Here is a 21683-nt window from a genome sequence, read left to right on the forward strand (position 1 = left end):
ATCCATTTGCCTAAGAATTTTATGAAGTAATTGTTTTTAATAGTTGAGTAGTACTTTATTGTGTAAATGTACCACATTTTCTGTATCCATTCCTCTGTTAAAGGACATCTGGATTCTTTCCAGCTTCTGGCTATTATAAATAAGGCTGCTATGAACATAGTGGAGCATGTGCCCCTGTTATATGTTGAAGCATCTTTTGAGTATATGCCCAGGAGTGTTATAACTGGGTCCTTGGGTAATACTATGTCCAATTTTCTAAGCAACTGCCAGACTGATTTCCAGAGTGGTTGTACCAACTTGCAATGGAGGAGTGTTCCTCTTTCTCCACATCCTTGCCAACATCTGCTGTCACCTGAGTTTTTCATCTTGGCCATTCTGACTGATGTGAGATAGAATCTCAGGGTCGTTTTGATTTGCATTTCCCTGATGACTAAGGATGTTGAACATTTCTTTAGGTGTGTCTCAGCCATTTGGTATTCCTCAGTTGAAAATTCTTTATATAGCTCTGTACCTCATTGTTTTAATAGGGTTATTTGGTTCTCATGGAGAGAGAGGAGGTCTGCAATGGAGATTTTACAAAGATACAACTTCTTAATTTTTGTATAACCAGGTTTAATTCCTTTCTTTTGAAACCACTCATAACTCACAGTGGTTCTAGTGACTTTGTGAGTTCTAGGTTGGCACAGACCTTTTTGTTTGAGTCAGGGTCTCATGTAGCACAGGCCACAAGGTCAGGGCAAACAAGGTTTATACAGCAAGATCCAAGCCTGGCAAGTTTACCATAGCCTGACTTTCACTGTAAATAGTGTAGGTGAACATTTAATGTTGGGAGTAAGGATGCAACTTCTTTGGTAGGGTGTTGTATAGTATATATGGGGCCCTGGGTTCTATATGCACAGCACTGCATACAGTGGGTGTGATGGGATGTGTGTGCATGCACTTGTGGACACAATGTTTTCTAGTTTTGTATATAAATAATTATAATATTTGGCTTAGAGTTTACATTCAAAGAAGAAAGTCTCCTCTCTCTCTCTCTCTCTCTCTCTCTCTCTCTCTCTCTCTCTCTCTCTCTCTCTCTCTCTCTCTCTCTCTCTGGATCTCACATAGCCAATGTTGGCCTCTAATTCTCTCTGTAGCTGAAGATGATCTTGACCTTCTGATCCTCCTGAGTTCTTAGATAAGAGTGTGCACCCTCACAGCTAGTTTTGTGGTGCTGCGGCTTTGTGCATGCTACATGCTGAACTACCTCTGCAAACCCAAAAGATTCTTTTTATTATACATATTTTATACTGCTAGAGCAATAATAGACTATTTTTGAAAATCTGTACTGGCCTGAACAGGGCCGATGAAAAATGGAAGTGGGTGTTGGTTGAGTAGAGGCTGTGATCTAAGAAAAGAAGTACTAGAATCGCAGAGGACTGTTGAGTTTGACATGGGAATTTGCCAGTCTCTGAAATCAAAATGGAAAGAAAACTCAAAATGGAAAATGGCTCATTCAACAAATATATTTCATAAGCCTACAACTGTCATTTTTTGTGTCAGAGGTTAAGTTTCAGTTTCTGTACCTTGTTGTATATTTTTAGGTATTCCACAATGTGATAAAATCTTATACACACACACAAATAAGTTAGATGTAGAAATCATTGATCATAATCACTGCCTTTGGGAAATTAAATTAAAGGTCATTTTCAAATATATATCAAGTTTAAGACCATTCTGAGCTACATGAGACCTTTCACACACACACACACATACACACACGCACACGCACACACAGCCAGGTGTAGTGGTCCAAGCCGTCAATCTCAGCACTCTGGAGACAGAGGCTGGTGGATTTCTGTGAGTTCAAGTCCTGCCAAGGATAGATAGTTTCTCAAAAAGAAAAAAAAGCTGTGTGTGTGAATATATATATATGTGTGTGTGTGTATACATATAAGAGTGTTTGCCCACATTCAGAAGTCAATTGTTTTCTCTTGACTTGTTTCTCTATCACTAGATGAGTCCTAATTAAACATCAGAAGCACAGGACCTTATTTATTGGTAAACTTTGGTTCAGATACTAAACACTTCTACTTAACCATAGTACCCTAGCCATAGCACTATGGTTTGTGTTTCAGTATTATATATAGTGTCTATAAAACAAAGTATATCAGCCACCCTAGTCATTGATACTCCATTTTAGTTGGTTTTATATCTGCATTCACAGAAATGTCTACTCAAAGCCTCATTCCATTGTTTGCTTGTTTGACCAATTTATTATTATCTGAGTGTCTTTCTTTCCTTTCTGTTTTTTCTTCCTTCATTCTCTTTTATCTCCGTTTTTCTTTTCTTTGGTTTTTTGAAACAGAAGTCATATGTCCCAGGCTGGTGGTGAGCTTGCTATATATCCAAGGATGGCCTTGATCTTCCTGCCTGTACTTCCAAGAGCTAAGGTTACAGGTATGGTCTATTGTATTTCTTTCTTTGTGGGACAGAGTATTGCTTTATAGCCCAGATTAGCTTTGAACAACTCCTCCTCCTCCTCCTCTTCCTCCTCCTCCTTCCCTCAACCTCCCAAATTCTGGGATTCCAGACAAGTGCCTACTCAGTTGGTTTGGGTTTTATCTTTTCAGATTTGGTTTGTTGGTTGGTTGGTTTTGATAGTTTGTTGTTGTTGTTGTTGTTTTGTTATTATCTTTATTTGTTGGTTTGGTTTGGTTCTTTCTAAGACATGATTTTATTTTGCTAAGCCAGGCCTTAAACTCACTATGAGCTCAAGAGGAATCGCTAAATTCCCAATCCTGTAACTCCCAAGTGCTGAATTAAAAGGATGTGCTACCATACTGAGTTGGGTTGTTCTTCATCATCAACGATCATTAATTATCAACGTCATTAATGGTCATTATCATCATCAATCATCATCTCTTCTCTCTTCAAATGTCTCTAAGTTAACAGACTTAGAGACAGTTGTAGAAACTTTGATGTGTAAGTTTTATTCTTATATTTTGCTTCCTTTGAAGCTTCCCTTTTGCTCACAGACGGCCACAGGGGGAGCATAATGCCCAGTATCTATTCACTTTCAAACACCTTTCTCCAGATATAATTCATAAACAATACAGTTCTCTTATTTAATGTGTACTGTCTGGTGATGTTTAGTATATTTACAGGGTTATATGACAAGTGCTATTATCAAATTCTGGAATATTTCCATCATCCAAACAGAAATGGATTTTTATTAACCAACACAGCTCATCCCTCTCCCTCCAGTTCTTGGTAAACAGTATGGATCTATCTAATGTAGATATTCCATATAAATTAACTGTATAATGTGTGGTCTTTTGTGCCTGGCTTATTCCACTGAATATACTGGGGTTTTTTATTTTTATGTTAACTTATTGTGTGTGTGTTTTGGTATTTTGACCAGATATTTTGACCAGTGTTGGGCTCCTAAGCTAAATGAGGGATTATGGTAGGACACTGAACATACCGTAGACACTTCTCAGAGAGTGTGACAGGAGTGGGGCTACTTCATACCCAAATCAGGCTTGGACCTACTCAAACCTGTAGAAACAAAGGACACTTCGTGATAAAGTTAGTTAAACTTCTGTTTTCACACCAGAGAACTGGCTTCTCAGAAATCATGTGACCCGCCAGTCTACTAATCTAGCTGATAAGCTTGGAATTTTCATGGGCCCAGTGGGGCACTTCCTCCCTTGTCCTGCCCTTGTCCCCCAACTGTATAAACTTGTTCCACTATATCAATCAATGTGCTGCCCTGTGAAACAGTTTACCTGAGCTGTAACTCTCTACCACCTGAGACCCTGCTCCTCAGCTCCTCAGCTCCTCAGCATCCTGAGACCACTGGTACACAATGACTGATGGGGGCAGGGGAGACACATGTGTATTTGTGCATCACTTGCATTCCTGTCCCCAGTGAGGCCAGAAGAGAGTGTCAGATTGCCTGGAACTAGAATTATGGATGTTTATGATCCACCATGAGGACACTGGGAATCGAACCCAAGTCCTCTGGAATAACAGCCAGTAAGTGTTCATAACCACTGAGCCATTTCTCCAGCCACTAGTATAAAATATTTAAGGTTCTTTCATAAAGTACTCATGCTTGAAACTTCATTGCATTTTATTGTTGAAATATTTTTTCCTTTCATTTTCTTTGGTTCTGAGGATTGAACCTAGAGCCATATTTATGTTGGCAAACATTATAGTGCTGAAGTGTGTCCCCAGCCCTGACAATATTCTTCAATGTGAATATGCCACCTCCAATTGTCTCCTCGATGATTGGGAGATATTTGGTTACAGTTTAGCATGCTGCTAATAACATTAGATCCATCAACTTCTTGGTGTTTGTTTTGTTTTGCTTTTAGTTGTATTTTGAGACAGTCTTTTATGTAGTCTAAGGCTGGCCCTTAACTCTCTATGTAGCTGAGGCCATCCTTGAACTCCTGATCCTCTTATTGCTATCTCCCAAGTGCAAATGAGCCACCAAACCCCACGTTAGATTGCAGCTAATGCCTCAAAGCGCCCTATTGTTCTAAACAGAATTCTATGTAAGCTCCCTTATGTCTGTAACAAACTGTTATAAACAGAAGAAGTCTGAATCCCTGCATCAGATGGCAATACCTATTTTTGGACTTAAGGAGAATAATCAGGCTCCAATTGCTGGGAGCTCTCTCAGTACCCATATGAGGGGTCCTGGGGAAGACATTTAATTACAAACAAAATGAAACATGTGGTCATCCTTATTGGGACTTAGTGCAGGAGAAAATAGAAATCCACTTCTTTCCTCCACGCGCTTTCCGGTTCCCGTTCAAGCAAATGTTCCAAGAGTTCCTGACTCACCAGGTAACTATTATTTTACATACCTTCATTTAACAGAAAGCAATCATTATCTTAATTCTTGCCTAACTGGAAATACATGGTATTTCCATATGTTCTTGCTTTAGAGCACATCTTGTGTAAATTTCTAGTACTAGCTATGCAGCAGGCCACCTTGCTCACGCTGAAAGCCTCTGCTCCACAGGGTGGCAGTGTAGCACTCCCCAGACCCAAAGCTTTCCACGGACTGCAGGTGAAGCACAACTAATAGAAACATCTTTGGATCACCTACGTGCTCTCTCAGAAAAAACGGCAATGGTCGCCACCTGTCCGCGAGAGCAATGACTTCCTCCTATTCCAGAGCTACTGCCCTGCCTCCAGACTCTCCGGTCAAGAAAAGACAGGGAAGTCTGAACAAACTTCTCAATGGCTGTAATTGACTCAACTCTTTTATAAAACATCATAAAGGTTATTTTTCTGACAGAAGGATAGAAGTCTTAAAATCACAAAACTAAATATTTTCAGCCTTTTCTCACCAAAAAAATATATGTTTTGTACTGCACATGAAAGACCCACAACGTGAGGACTCCCCCACATTCTGACTCAGGAGAGGCAACACCCCAAAATCACCCACAAGAAACGATCTTGCTGCAACTGCAAGAGGATTTTTATTCAAGAGCGCTCTAGGGCCCACGATCATACACCACGCAGGGGTAGAGGACCGTGGCGCCCCGAGTAGCTGAGTAAGGGGGTATTTAAAGGAAGAAACTACAACTCAAGGAGGTGGGGAGGGCGTTGTTGGAAAATACCAAAAATACCAGTTAAGAGTCACAAGGAAGTATAAAGTCACAAGTGTCAGGTTATCTCTCAAGACAGTTTCTAAGAGCCCCTAACAATCTAAGAGCCCCTAAAGATAGTACATTTGCATTGTAGGTTCCAGTAATGGTCAGGGTGCCATTCTTTGAATTGAACCCAGGAAGCAGGTAGATGGAGGAATGTCGCTATCTGTTTTATGACCAGCACCTGGAGCACTAAGCCACAAAGGCTACACTCCCAAGCCTGGGCCCAAAAGCCTCGAATTTTGTTTTTACTTTGCTATACTTTTTTTAATACTTCTTCACACAGACTCATGACATGTTGTGTAATGTAACTCCTTACCTCTCCTTTCACTTAACACAGGCATGAACGTGCATTCATCTACATCCCCAGATAGGATACTTAAGCTATACAAATATATACACACCAAAATAGGATATTTAGGTTGTAAATGCCTATACATCCCAGCACATGACCCTGATTTCAAATAAATAAATAAATAAATAAATAAATAAAATGGCCGGGAGATAGCTTGATTGGTAGAGTGTTTGTCTAGCATGCACTAACTCGTGGCATCCATCCAGCACCATATAAACTGGGTGTTAGTGCCACGTACTCTGCACTGTTCAGCCTTTCCTGCAAAGACCCAACCTGAACCATGTAGGGAAGGCTTGTGCTGTTTTGCTTTTGCACGGGGCTCACAATGGCTGTGGAATAGAAGGCGCCTGGCCTGCTGCCTCCTCATGCTGCCACCTGCTTTCCTCTCCACATCTCTGCAGTTCCTCATAGCAGCTTGTGTTTGCCTGCCTGGACTCAGACATTTCTCACAGCGTTGTAGACATAAATCCAAGCACAGAGACAACGAATCCTAATCTAGGAAGCCAGGAGAGAGTGTGAGTTTTCTCTTAGTTGCTTTGTGCTTCTGACTTGGTTTGGTTTGATTGTGTTTTGTGTGGCACTTGTCACTTTTTTTGCCAGACCAACTTAGAACTCTCTGGGTTCTGCCTGCAGGCCTTGAATTGCTGATCTCTCTACCACAGCCTCTGGGGGGGTGGGGTGAGGGGGTGGGGGCTAGGATTACAGACATGCACCACACTATTTGGCTTACAAATTCAAGTTCCTTTCTTTTATTGTTAGGAGGAAATATGTTTGGAGATTTTTATTTGCCCTGACAGTTTACATCTCCTCTAAAGGACACTTCCATACGTGCCTTTCTTTCTTGTTCCTGTCATGAAATACCTGACAGAAGGTGATTGAAGCCAGAAAGAGAGTCTTCTGGCTTACATTTATGTAGGGGCAGAGAGTGGATACATCTCATCATGGCAGGAAGGACGGGGCAAGAGAATCAGGAAACCAACTGGTCACAATGCTTGTCAACAGTCAGAAAAGGGTGACCAAGAAGTGAGACCTCATGCTCCACTCCCAGCCATTTCCTCAAGCATTCACCACCGAATTTTGGTGGGGATTTTTTTTTTTCAGTTTTGTTTTTTTATTTTAATTGCAAAGTTTCGTCAGAGACCCAGTGTAATGTCTTTAACTGTGAGTCCCATTCAAAGGGACATATACTATGCTGGCATTGGAGGCACCAACAGGAGCAGGAGACCAGGGGGTCCCTTTGTAGCTAGGAAGCAGAACCAGGTTAAAATCTTCAGGCTGGCCTCAAGCTCAAAGCAATCCTCCTGTGGTAGCCTCCAGAGTACTGGGATTGCATGTGTGAGCTACCACACCAGGCTTGTTTTGATATTTTAAATGTCCATTTCTACAGCTTCTCATGTTCCAATATATATGGCATGAAGACCAAAGGGGACCACATCTGAGGAAGAAAGGGGACAGAAAGAAACAAGAGCAGACAATGGGGAGAAGAAAGAAAGCACTGTATGTTTTATCTCACATGCAGTTCTAGATCTAAAGACATAAGTATACATGTATACTTATATATATGACATAAGACATATATATGTCTCATACATACATGACACTGTGTGTGTGTGTGTGTGTGTGTGAGAGAGAGAGAGAGAGAGAGAGAGAGAGAGAGAGACATGAGAACGGGAGAAAGACTATTAAAAAAAGGTACCAGGGGGGCTGGAGAGATGGCTTAGTGGTTAAGAGCACTGACTGCTCTTCTGAAGCTCCTGAGTTCAAATTCCAACAACCACATGGTGGCTCACAACCAACCATCTGTACAGCTACAGTATACTCATATGCATAAAATAAACAAATAAATCTTAAAAAAAAAAGAAAGAAAGAAAGAAAGAAAGAAAGAAAGAGGAAAGAAAGAAAGAAAGAAAGAAAGAAAGAAAGAAAGAAAGAAAGAAAGAGGAAAGAAAGAAAGAAAGAAAGAAAGAAAGAAAGAAAGAAAGAAAGAAAGAAAGGAAAAGAGAGAGAGAGAAAGTACCAGGAGGAGCAAGGAGGGATGGAAGATGGCAATGGGTAAAAAAGAATGAGTAAAATGTAATGATGTATATACATGAAAGTATCATATATATGCTACATAATAATTAGGTTTAAAATGACGAGTGTTTCCTAACTTGTTAGAAATGGCTTTTGCTTCCATCACATCAGAGCAACAAGATACCCATATGGGTTGGCCTTTTTCCTGCAAAGAGAAATATAATAAAGTTATTTTCCCTAGAACTGCCCAGCAAAAATAAAGAGTTAATACAAAGAATGTTTTCGCAAGGTAGATAAGAATTTTGGGAAAGACGAACTGTGCCAGGAATGCTGTATACAGCGAAGAAAAACCAGCCCAACCAGCTTTTCTTGTGCAAAGGAATGAAATCAAAGAGTCCATTCATAGATTCTCCAAGTTTATACTCACCCCACAAATTTTAAACCAAATTGTATCTGTCTTTAAGTTTTTATTTGTATGATGGTCAGCACACCCATGATACAATAATTACACTTAATTAGCAATGCTCCTAAAGTAAAACTCAAAGCCATATTTTGAACTTGCTGGAAGAACTCACTCCAAACATAACAATGGTTACCTTAGTGAAAGGTATTAGGAAGAAATAAGTCGGGGTGTGGTGGCTCACACCTGCAATCCCTGCTGGAGTTGCCCAGTTCCAAAAGGGGAGGGGAGTAAAAAGTCAGTTCGTTCTTTGTGTTAGTCATTGTGTGTCTATGTACCGATGATTTGGGATTTGCTTTTTTAAGATTTATTTTGATAATTTTTTTTTTAAATTGCCTCACCAGGTGGTGATGACACACATCTTGTTGTTGTTGTTGTTGTTTAAGATTTATTTATTTTATGTATGTTAGTACACTGTCCCTGTCTTCAGACACAGCAGAAGAGGGCATCAGATCCCATTAGAGATGATTGTGAGCCACCATGGAGTGGCTGGGAATTGAATTCAACCTTTAGAGGAATAGTCAATGCTCTTAGCCACTGAACCATCTCTCGGGTCCTATTTTTTATAATTTTTATATATGTGTTTGTATTTGCCTTATGACTATATGGTGTGTGTATATGTGTGTGTCTCTTTCTCTGTGTGTGTGTGTGTGTGTGTGTGTGTCTGTGTGTGTGTGTGTACGTGTGTACCTTCAGAGACTCAAGAGGGTGTTGGATACCCTGAAGCTAGAGGAAGCTGCCTAAAGTGGGTACTAGGTCTCCTGAAAGTGAGTAACCTGTGCCAATTCTCCAGCCCTGTGGTTTTGGTTTTTAATAATCTTCATTACATTTGCTTATTTAATGTGGGTTGGTGAAGGTGCTACAGTGGGCTTTGTGCATGGAGATCACAGACAAATTGGAGGAGTTGGTTCTCTCTTTCTTTCATGTAGGTTCCGAGGATTAAACACAGAAACTCAGGCTTGGTGGCAAGCACCTTTACCAGCTAAGCCCTCTCACCCCCATATGTGTGCAATTTGGGGTGACAGTTCACACAATACCTGTACTTCTAGCATCTGAGCTCATGTCCAGCCTGAGCTACAGAGTGAGAGAGAGACCCTTTGTCAAGAAAAATGAAACAAAATCAAAACATTACTATAAGCCAGGTATGGTGGCTTATACATTTCACCCCAGCACTCAGGAAGCAGCGGCAGGCAGATGAGGCCAACCTTGTCTTCTACATAGGGAGTTCCAAGCCGGCTAGGGCTAAATAGTGGGACTCTGTCTCGGGGGGGGGGGGGGGGGGGGAGTTATAATTCTAAGATGGAAAAATGTTTGTAAACCTGTGACATATATGACATAACTTTATTACACATTCCTACTTATCTTGGTTTCTTCTGGCAGAAGGCTATACTTGGATAATATAAATACATATATGTGGGATACAGTGACACATACATTTAATTCCTGAACTGCAGAGGCAGAGGCAGAGGCAGAGGCAGAGGCAGAGGCAGAGGCAGAGGCAGAGGCAGAGGCAGAGGCAGAGGCAGAGGCAGAGATCTCTGAGTAAATCTATGCAGTGAGTTCCATACAGCTAGGGATGAATAGAGATCCTGTCTTGGAAAAATGAGTAAATAAAATGCATATGTCATAAAATTTTTGGCATTCTGTATATTCAATAAGAGCTTCAGTACAATGGTTCACAGTAAAGATAAATCTTTTTAACTTTTAAGATTTATTTCTTTTATAGGTGTGTTTTGTCTTCATGTATGTATGTACACCATACATATACCTGGTGGTTACAGAGGTCAGAAGAGGCATCAGATCCCCTGAAACTAGAGTTGAGAATGATTTGTGTTACGTCTCAGGCAGTCCACATATCCAGAAATGAGCTCAAAGAAATAGAAGGATTTCTTTATTCTGTCTATAAAAAGCCAGTATTCTTCAGGAACTTGTAAAAACGGTTTCTGTCTCCAAAAGGAGTCATTTTCCTTGTCTCTAGCAAAAAAAAACAACCAATCAAACAAACAAAAAACAAAACAAACAAAAAACATGGCTCCATTGACATGCATACCATATTGCATATCAAAATCTACACTAAAACCGGGCGTAGCACTGCATGCCTTTGAACCCAACACTTGGAAGGCAGAGGCAGATGGATGTCTATTTGAGGCCAGTCTGGTCTAGGAAGCAAGTTTCAGGAGAGCCAAGACTGTTTTACATAGAAACCCAGTCTCCAAAACAAACAATCTGTTCTAGCTTTAAGGCTCCCTCAGTCCCTACACACGAGAAGATGGAGTGTTGGAAGTCAGTCTGGACTGAGTAGTGAACTTGAAAGCAGACCACTGTGCTGCTAAATTTTAGTCGGAATAAAAAACCTAGAGTCACCTAAGAAGAGAGAGCCTCAATAGACAAATTGCCTCCATCAGACTGGCCTGCAGGAGTGTCTGTGTGATATTTTCTTGATTAATGATGGTTGTGGAAGAGCCCAATGTGTTGTGAGTGATTCCGCCCTGGAAAGAAAGGTCCTGGAGTGCATAAGAAAGCGACCTGAGCAAGCCAGGGAACAAGCCAAGAAGCAGCTTTCTCCGCTCTCCAGGATCTGCACTTCGGTTCATGCTTGAGTTCCTGCCCTAACTTCCTTCAGTGATGGACTGTGACACAGAAGTATAAGCCAAATAAACCCTTTCCTCCTGCAGTGGTTAAAATGAGAATGACCCTCCACAGGCTCATGGATTTGATTGCTTGATGATTAGAGAGTGGAGCTACTTGACACAGATGAGGTCTGGCCTTGTTGGAATAGGTTCAGCTTTGTTGGAGGAATTGTGTCACTGGGGGGTGGGTTTTGGGGTCCCAAATGTTCAAGCCAGGCCCAGTATTTCCCTCTCGCTCTCTCTCAGCTCCTCCAGCACTATGTCTGCCTATATTCCACCATGCTGATAATGGACTAAACCTCTGAAATTGTAAGCAAGCCCCAATTAAATACTTTCCTTCATAAGAGTTGTCATGGTCATGGTAATGTGTCTTCACAGCGATAGAACAGTGACTAAGACAACTCCCTAAGGTAATTTTGGTCAGTGGTTTACCTTAGCAATAGAAAGACAATTTGAACACCACCGTAATAAATGGGCTCAGCTTTATTGCTAAGATATACTCAAATAAAATTAAATCGGATAAATTATGTGTGAATTCTTAAATACCTGAAGTTAACCATTTCAAATATCATTTTAGTCTAATTTCTTAAAAAAAATTGTTAACAGCCTAAGGCTGTCAGAGTGGCTCATACCCATAATCCCAGTAACTGGGAGGTAGAGTCAGAAAGGTCAGGAATTCAAGACTACCCTCACCTACATAGCAAGTTAGCCAGGTTAGGCTACATGAGATTAATGTTCCAAATAAATCTGCCTGGGAATGCAGCTTGGTTGGTAGAATGCTTACCCGATGCACCACATGTGGTCCTGTGTTCAGTCTTCAGCTGGGTGTGGTGGTGCATGCCTGTAACTGGCTATGAAAATATACTGTGATATAGTCCAGTGGTAGACTTGCCTAGCATATTAAAAGTAAAGTCCCTAGGTTCAAGCCCCAAGGCTGAGAAGTAAAACAAGCAAACCTACATTCCATTATCTGCAGGTACTGGAGGTGTATTTCAGTTGACAAAATGCTTTCTTAGCAGGCAGGAAGCCCTGGGATCGGTTACTAGAAGCACAGTAACAGAGGGCATGACTGCAGTCTCAGCAGATGAGAGGTAGTCAAAGGAGGATCTGGAATTTATAGTCATTCTTGGCTATATAGTGAGTTTGGGGCCAGTGTAGGAAACATGAGATTTGTTCTCAATCAGCCAATCAGTAAGCAAACACATAAGCAAGGGGCAGTGTATTAAGAATATAATGAGTCAAATACATTGAGTGGACATCAGTCACGAGCCATGGAGATCCTCCGCGATTGCTATGGGGTTTCAGGACTCTTTAGCCCTCACTGATTTCTTCCCTGGCCTTTGTCCCCAGGTTTCCAGCATGCCCCCAGTGCCCCTTTTATTTGTCTAGTATCATATAACCTTAGTCACATAATAATAATTGAAAATAGCTGGGGAAACCTAGATAATTGGCTTGCTTGATCTGTAAACTGAATTTTACACATAAGCCACAAACCCCGGTTAGCAATCCTGATAAGAGACACCAGCAACTGCTTTCCTGCTTTTGGGGGGTGTGAGAACATGACCTTCACCACTCACCCCATATCATGCTTTCTGCTAAGACCAGGCAGCACCTTGATCCAGACAGGTGAGACAGTGGGGAAACTGGCTGTCCAGGATGGACATAAACTCCAGGCTATCTCTGCCCTGTGGCTGTGCACCCCAATGAATTTGATGTTCCTCATAAACAGTTCTTATTTTCCTTACCCAGTGCTAAGCAATTTGACCAATAAAATAATGTCTTCGAGTAACCTCCTATCACAGCGATCAGAAAGTCAGGAGGATTCGAAGTTCAATCATTCTCTGCTACTTAACAAGTTTGAGACTGCCTGGGAAACTGGAGACCCTCTCAGAGAGAGGATGAGGCTACTCCTAGTGATGTAATAGAAACAGGTAGAAAACACCGAGTTTAGATACCGATTTTTTTTTTTAGTAATTTACTTAAAGTGCTGCTTGTACTGCCTGTTTGCCAAGCATGACTTGATTTGCTACCTGGAACAGAATGACTTGAAGGAAAAGCTGAAACAGTGTGGCATTGCCCTTAACAATCTGCTAACTGGCATGTACACTTCTATAAAAGCTTGCTTGCTTGCCTGCCCACCTTGTGGTTTTAGAGTACAAGTGAGAATATGAAAATGGACTAGGGAAGCCGGGCATGGTGGAGCACGCCTTTGATCCCAGCACTTGGTAGGCAGAGGCAGGCGGATTTCTGAGTTCGAGGCCAGCCTGGTCTACAAAGTGAGTTCCAGGACAGCCAGGGCTACAGAGAAACCCTGTCTCGAAAAACCAAAAAAAAAAAAAAAAAAAGAAAAGAAAAGAAAATGGACTAGGGAGCCGGGTGTGGTGGCTTCTTTAATCCCAGCACTTGGGAGGCAGAGGCAGGTGGATTTCTGAGTTCGAGGCCAGCCTACAGAGTTCCAGGACTACACAGAGAAACCCTGTCTCAAACAAACAAACAAACAAACAAACAAACTGGACAAGGGATGGAACTCTTTCAGGAGCTTGCCTGGCTTTGGTCCACTGGTAATATCTCCTCTCTTCAACTCTCACTGTGGTCTGTGTGCTTATCCCAGGAAGATTCTGACAGTAATGAATGAATCTCTGCCTGAAACATAGGACCTAGTGGGGTTACTTGCTAAACTACCAGCATGATGTACCCTCCTGATTCTAGGTAACTCTTGAGTTGAAGTAGATTCCAATGTGAAAGCTTGTTTCCAGGGAGGGTGAGCTGAGAGCTGCTGAAAGATTCCGAGAGGAGCCCCTCACTCAGGCCTCTGGACAATAGCAGACACCCAAGAACTCACGAGAGACCAAGCTTGATGCAAACCACATGAAGCTTTATTCGGGGAAAGCCAGAGCTCTGGGAATGACTCATATCCCATGCAGGGGTAGAGGAGTCGACCTCGAGGGGAAAGAGGTCCCAGTTTTTATAGGCCCTCAGGGGAGAAGGGAGAAGGGGAGGAGTAGGGGATTTCCAGATATAAACAATGTCTATTCTCAAGAAATGGATATGGGAGGGGTACAAGGAAAGATTCTGGTGCAGGTGTAGCAACTCAGGATTGGCCCGACTTTGGTTGCTGGGGAGATTTTCCAACTCTTCCCCAGCAACCAATATCACAAAAACCTGGCAATGGGCTTCATCAGTGAGCACACACATGGGTTCAAGGAACGGTCAAAACATTGGCAGACACACGGGTTCAAGGAGTGGCTAGAGCATTGTGCACCTCTAATTTTCTAAATCAGTGAAGCTAGTTCTGGTAGCAATGAAATCTATTTTGCCAATTTCAGGGCTTCTGTGACCTTTTACATTCTGTCAGGGTCTTTCACTGTGCATGTGTCAAGTGCCTCTTGCTGATCTTGCTACTCAGTCATTCTTTACAGGGACTGCCCAACTTTCGGTTTCTAATCACCCAGCTTCTGATTGCTTCTTCTCTTCCCCCTTTAATTACCTTCAGTACCAAGGCTGAGTAACCATCTTCATGGAAAGGCAGATGATCAGTATGCACATAAGGCCACTCCTTAATTATTTGTGCATTCTCCATAGCCTTTCTGCTCTCTCTTTTCCCTGTAGGCAACAGTAGCAATGTGGTCAATGTGTTTACTTGAATGTTTACATACCATGCATTTGTGTGTGTGTACTTTGCTTTTAATATATTTTTATTTTTTTTAATTCTTTAATCTTTTTTTAACAGTCCAGTCTTTATTCCCCTCCCTGTCTACTCTCTGACAGTTTCTTATTCCATACCTCCCCGCATCCCTGGTCTCCAAGACTATGTCTCCACCTTCACCCCACCAGACCTTCCCACTCCCTGGGGTACCAAGTCTCTCGAGGGTTAGGTGCATCTTCTCTCATTGAGGTCAGACCAGGCAGTCCTCTGCTGTATATGTGTTGGGGGCCTCATATCATCTGGTGTATACTACCTGGTTGGTGGCTCAGTGTCTGAGAGATCTCAGGAGTCCAGGTTAGTTGAGACTGCTGGTCTTCCTACAGGATAGCCCTCCTCCTGCAGTTCTTTCAGACAGGAACTATTCTGAGTCAGAGTTTTTGACTGTGGGATGGCAACCCCATCCCTCCACTTGATGCCCTGTCTTTCTATTGGAGGTGGACTCCATAAGTTACCCCTCCCCACTTTAGAGCATTTCATCTCTCACCTCCCAGGTCTCTGGTACATTCTAGAGGGGTGTCTTTTCATAGCAATAGAAACTGTAACTAAGACAGCCCTCTCTCCGTCCTCTTTTTCAGTTTCCCTTGTTCCTCTCTTCTTCCTCTCTTGCTCCTCCTCCTCTCACCCCAATGGCCAGGTTCAGTCTGCTGGCTATGTTTAATCCACTAATTCCTCTCCCTACTCTAAAGTCCTCCAGATGCCTCTGGCTGTACTCTCCCTCATACCTACAATAGAAACCTTCTCCTCAACCAGACCTTGGAATAGTCATGACCTTACATACTGATCTCCCAACCTCTACCAGTTAAGTGCTAAAATTGTAGGTACGCACCATCTCCCCCCAAAAAAACATAAAAATATAAATCTTTAGGGTCACCGAGATGGCTTACTGGGTAAGCAGAACAGTTGCTTGAAGCCTTACAACATGGGTCTGGACCCGGCAGTGCACAATGTGGATTGTTTATCCTGTGAAAGTAAGAGGCAATGTGTATGTGTGTGTGGGGGGGGCTTACATGTTAGCTTGCCATATATCCAAGGATGGTTTTGAGCTCTTGACCCTCCTGAGTACTAAACATATATGTATATGATGTATAGTAGAGAGAACAGCTGCAGAACTAAAAATCTAGTGTCTAGGCTGAGAAATAACAACATTTGAGGCCAGTATTTTCTCACCATACGCTATAGTATTCGAGAATTCTTTCCAGACATAGACACCACGGCTTCTCAATAACTATCAGCAACAAGTTGTTCTGTTTTTTAAGCAACAGGGAAGCTGGGTGTGGTAATGCACCCCTATAGGTTTAGCACTCAAGAGGATCAAGAGTTCAAGGCCGTCCTTGGATGTACAGTAAGCTAACATGTAAGTCAAGCACAAACTAGAGAGGATCCTATCTCAAAATCACAACAGGAAGACCTTATTTCTGAGCCGGGCTTGTGGTGGCACACGCCTTTAATCCCAGCACTCCCAGAGGCAGAGGCAGCAGATTTCTGAGTTCGAGGCCAGCCTGGTCTACAAAGTGAGTTCCAGGACAGCCAGGGCCATACAGAAAAACTCTGTCTCAAAAAAACCAAAAAAAAAAAAAAAAAAGACCTTATTTCTGTCCATGCTGGGTAGCAGGAGACAGATGCCTGTACAGTTTACATTTTATATCTCGGATCTCATCTTCATGGTCATTTCCATTTTATATCTCAGGGTCACTCTAGTTTAAGGATAAAATTTACTAAGTCATCAGACTGAACCAAAACCCATTTTGAAGTTTTCTACTTACTTTAGAAACATATTAGGTTTACATCTCTATTTAATTTCTCTTATTAAAGCAAACTAAGGCATATATACTATATACACAAATAAGGTAGGATTTTATCTGCCACTATTTGTTGTAATAGAAGGGCTAATGAAAACAAGCATACATTGTGATAAGATATGCAAAATGAACAGTGGATGGTAACTAGAGGGATTGGAATGTCAATCATTGATAAGAGATCCCTCCCTAGGACTGCTTTCCACCTTACTGTGGGACTCGTCCAGGTGAATAGTGTTTCCCTTAGAGAAACTTAGTTGGGTTATAATACCTTAGATTTAAACAACAAAGTCAAAATGAAACCAAATATGGTGGTGCATCTTTTAATTCCTGCACTTGGGAGGCAGAGACCAGCAGGTAGATCTCTGAATTTGAGACCAGCCTGGTCAACAGAGTAAGTCCCAGGACAGCCAGGGCTACAGAGGGAAACTCTGTCTAGGAGAACAACAGCAAAAAGTCTAAAGTCTGGAGAGAAGGGGTGATGGTTAAGAGCACATGCTGCTCTTACAGAAGACCCCAATTCAGAACACATGAGCACATGAGCTCAGCGGTTAAGAGCACTGACTGTTCTTCTGAAGGCCTGAGTTCAAATCCCAACAACCACATGGCAACTCGCAGCTATTGGAACTCGAGTTCCAGAGGATCTGACCCCTCTTCTGGCCATCCTTAGGCATCAGGCTTGCACACACTGTACATACATACATGTATAAATGAACACAGAAAATAAAAATAAATAATCCAAAATCTTTTTTTTTTAATCTAGGGGAGGGCTAGAGAAGATGGCTCAGCGGTTAAGAGCACTGGCTGCGCTTCCAAAGGTCCTGAGTTGAATTCCCAGCAACCACATGGCAGCTCACAAACATCTGTAATGGGATCTGATGCTCTCTTCTGGTGTGTCTGAAGACAGCTACAGTGTTCTCATGTAAATAAAATAAATCTTAAAAATAAGCAAGGTGAAATCTTTTTTTTAAGCTGAATAGAAATTTTTTTAAGATTTATTTATTTTATTATATGTAAGTACACTGTAGCTGTCTTCAGATGCTCCAGCAGAGGACGTCAGATCTCATTATGGATGGTTGTGAGCCACCATGTGGTTGCTGGGATTTGAACTGAGGGCCTTCAGAAGAACAGTCAGTGCTCTTAACCGCTGAGCCATCTCTCCAGCCCACTAGGTGAAATCTTAAGATTAAAACAGGCACATTCACTTGATGTAAGAATTTGTGGTTTGATATATTAGTTTAGCAATGCTTCTTTGTGTCATTATATAGAAAAATATAATAGTTTCTATATATTTACATTTGTTAGCCCATCCTGCTGAGCTACGTCTGGGTCATTCCTCCCTGTCCTGGCATGGTCAATGTTGAGATCAGATTATGCACTTCCTACTCAAAGTTATTTCTACTGTATGAAAGAGGTTTATTTGTTTATTTGTTTTTGTTTTTAGCTATGCATTGCCTTGTGAGGTTCCATTAAAAATAAAAATAAAAAAGCGTTCAGAAGGATTTATTTTCATTTTCTGGCATGAGTTTGCCTTTGTGCATCTTAATTGCTGGGACTGCAAATATGTGTCACCTCACCTAGCTTTGTCTGCTTTTTCTCTGAGGCATATCGTCACTCTATAGCCCAGGCTTCAGTGAAGTCCTACCTCATCTCCTAGAATGTTGGAGTATCCTACTTATGGCTGTATCCTACTTATGGCTACTGTGTTTTCTCTTAGCTTGTGGGAGTTGGCTCTCCTTCCAGTATGTGGGTTCCAGTAGTTCAATTTTGGTCCTGCAGCATCTTTACCTCTGTGGGGTTTTTTAGTAGAGAAATCTTTCTTCATGTTTGAGAAAAGGATGGTATAATGGAAGACCATGGGTCTTCCCCGCCTTCAGATCTCAATCTTTTCCTTTATCTGGCTGAGGATTTCAATATAGAAAGATAAAACTATTCATATCAAAGTATCAACTGAGATGAAAGAGGTCACCAGGGCTCCCATGACTCAATTGATTCCTCAGTGGTCAACAATGCTCAATGGTCATCTTTGCTTGTCGTCGTTCATGGCTCTCAGAGCTAAACTTGCTAGAGGCAGCCAGGAGCTGTCCAAATTCACTTTCTTCGAAATATACTTAAGAGAAGGACATTGGACAAACGGGTGGCTCAGCTGTCAAGCAAGACTGACCTGAGTTCAAGCCTAGCGTCCTGCAAAGTGGAAAGACAGAAGGAACTTTTACAAACATCCCTCTCTTCCACATGTGTGGACCCACACAGACACACAAAACAGATAAAAATGTGATTTAAATTTTTTAATTAAAAGTCTGTTTTGGTAGCCAAATTAATCTTAGCACCTGGGAAACAGAGGCAGGTGGATATCTGTAAGTTCCAGGGCAGCCAGAGCTACATAGTTAGGTTCTGTCCCAAATAAAAAAAAAAAATTAAAAAAAAATAAAAAAATTTTGAAAGAAAAGAAAAGAAGGCGAAGCTAGCAAATGTTTTCTTATCGAGGTAAATTTTTATGGTGTGTATGAAGATATTTTCATAAAAGTATATTTACTTTTGATTTGAAGATAAGCATCCTTTACCCTCCAGACCTTTATATACTATCTTAGTCAGGGTTTCTATTCCTGCACAAACATCATGACCAAGAAGCAAGTTGGGGGAGGAAAGGATTTATTCGGCTTACACTTCCATGCTGCTGTTCATCACTGAAAGAAGTCAGGACTGGAACTCAAGCAGGTCAGGAAGCAGGAGCTGAGCAGAGGCCACAGAGGGATGTTCTTTACTGGCTTGCCTCCCCTGGCTTGCTCAGCCTGCTCTCTTATAGAACCAAGACTACCAGCCCAGAGATGGTCCCACCCACAAGGGGCCTTTCCCCCTTGACCACTAATTGAGAAAATGCCTTACAGTTGGATCTCATGGAGGCATTTCCTCAACTGAAGCTCCTTTCTCTGTGATAACTCCAGCTGTGTCAAGTTGACACAAAACTAGTCAGTACATACATATACATATTTATTTCCTCTCTATGACAACTGGGGAAGAGCTAACATGAAGGCAAGCGAATGTGTCCCAGTCAAAGACTGGCTCTACACTCAGATCTAAGAAAGGCTCAGTTGGAAAGCTGGAAGTCTTTCCTCTGAGGTTGCCATAAAGGAAGGTGCAAAGTCCACTGCCAAATCACACTTCGAATCTCAAAAGTTAAAGTGTAAACCAGGCAGGATATGAAGGCCTGCCTGGATTCCCCTAACTCTGAGAGGTGGGGGAAGAAGGATCAGAAGTTCCAAGGTCAGCCTCCGGCTACTTAGCAAACCACTCAACACCAGCCAGGAAGACAAGAGAAGCCCTCAGAACACAGACGATAAGCCTCAATCTCAAAACAACAAAACATTTTTAAGGCAAAAAGTTATCCTACCTGTCAGCTTAGGCTTGGAGTTAGGAGAAAATTCCAAAGGTCACTTGGCCTTGGAGGGTCTGATCTTCCTCAGCTGCCAAGACCACCCCACCCCCACCCCCACCCCCTTGCACTCTTAGATGTAATAATTCCCAGAGGCCACGAGGTGGTGTGCGAGTTAGAGCTAAGGTTGTGGCCACGCAGAGGAAAGTCAGGGGGGACCTAAAGGTGACAGTCCTTAAAACGAGTATTAACCGTTTCTCTGTCCAATTTGACGACCAGGACTCCAATTGAACGACCCAGTAATGGGCTCTAAACTCCTCCGCGGTCCATCCAACCTAATCTCAAGACTCCCACCACCTCAGAGAGCGCCTCAAACACTGCTCAGACTTAAGTTTTCCAGACTGCTCTGGGGACACTGCAGTTGATATATCTCTTACTGGTCCTACTCTGCACGTCTTTTCCCACATCTGGCCAGACACCCACCCACCTGTCTACTGAGCTTCAGCTACAACTGGCCCCTTCCCGCCCTTTAATCCTCTGAACAACCTGGGCACGAACTCAGCTCTCTGCCTTTTACTCTCGCATTGCTCCCAGCTGCCTTTTCACCATCCAATTAGATCTCTCCAAATGTGCTCCAAATACACTGTTCATGTTACAGACTGCAGTTTGTAGTGAGCGATTATTTCTAAGCTCTGCAAATGCCGCGTGAATTTAAGCACCCAGCCGCGTAGACAGTTGAGTTAAACAACGGAATGAATGAAGAGAGAGAGAGAGAGATGGAGAGAGAGACAAAGAATGAATGAATGAATGGACTTGAACTGCCATCAACCCATCAGATTTCAGATGCCTTGCATAGCCTTGGCAGACCAGCTCTAGGGTAGAGCTGACAAAGTGCCAGAGGGGCGGAGTCTCCGTGAGCCCCCGGGCTCTGGCGAGCCTGCGTGCCAGGTGAATTTTTGATTTTCATTTTCTAGTGAATCCGGGCAGGTGGCGCGGGGGCGGGGTGGGGTGAGGAGGAAACTGGGCGCCCCCTTGGGAGACCGGTGTTGCCCCTGGTCACCCCGGGGAGGGGGCGGGGCGGGGCGGGGCAGGGCGGGGAGGACACGCCCTCTCGCGGGCGCGGGCCGCCCAGAGGGATCTGTGCCGGGTGCCCGCGCCGCCCTGGGCCGTGAAGGAGGCTGCCCTAAGCGGGCAGCGGCAGTGTAGGGCCGGGCCGGGAGGCCGATCCTGCGGGTCTGGAGTCCGGCGGGGCCATGGGGACCGGGGCCGGTGGGCCGAGTGTCCTGGCGCTGCTGTTCGCCCTGTGTGCTCCGCTCCAGTTGCAGGCGGAGGAGCTGGGTGAGTGGGGGACTCGGGGCTCCGGGAGGGCTGTGTTGTGGGCCTCGGGGGAGCCTGGCGAGAGGCGGGCGGTCTCTGCCAGGAGGGGGATGGATTGAAGTCAGAGGGTGCATTTCGGATCGCGCCCCGATACTCTTTCCTTCCCCCCCATAAACGAGCCCGGCAGCTTGGCGCCTGTTCCCCGGCTGCCTTCGCGGTGTCCCCGCCCGGCCACTTAGTTCCCAGATTTCCCGACCCTTCCCGGCGGGTGCGAGTGGCCTGGCCCGGGGTGCTCGCCCGGCGTTGCCCCGCCAGCTCCTAGTCTCTGCCTACAAGAGGGGGGTGCTTCTGCGAGGCTGCCCAGGAGCCGACTGCAAACAGG

General features: G+C 43.2%; 1 protein-coding gene across 1 annotated transcript in view; it reads left to right on the forward strand.

The window, feature by feature from the left end:
• Positions 1–21112: 21112 nt before the first annotated feature.
• Positions 21113–21683, forward strand: part of Dcbld1 (discoidin, CUB and LCCL domain containing 1) — an 85336-nt gene continuing 84765 nt past the window's right edge. The window contains exon 1 of the mRNA XM_021174605.2: positions 21113–21322. Coding sequence (XP_021030264.1) covers positions 21238–21322 — 85 coding nt within the window. The 5' untranslated portion in view covers positions 21113–21237. The remainder of the gene's footprint in view (positions 21323–21683) is intronic.

Source organism: Mus caroli, unplaced genomic scaffold, assembly GCF_978045245.1.
Source record: "Mus caroli unplaced genomic scaffold, Mus_caroli_1 scaffold_9, whole genome shotgun sequence".
Lineage (NCBI taxonomy): Eukaryota > Metazoa > Chordata > Mammalia > Rodentia > Muridae > Mus > Mus caroli.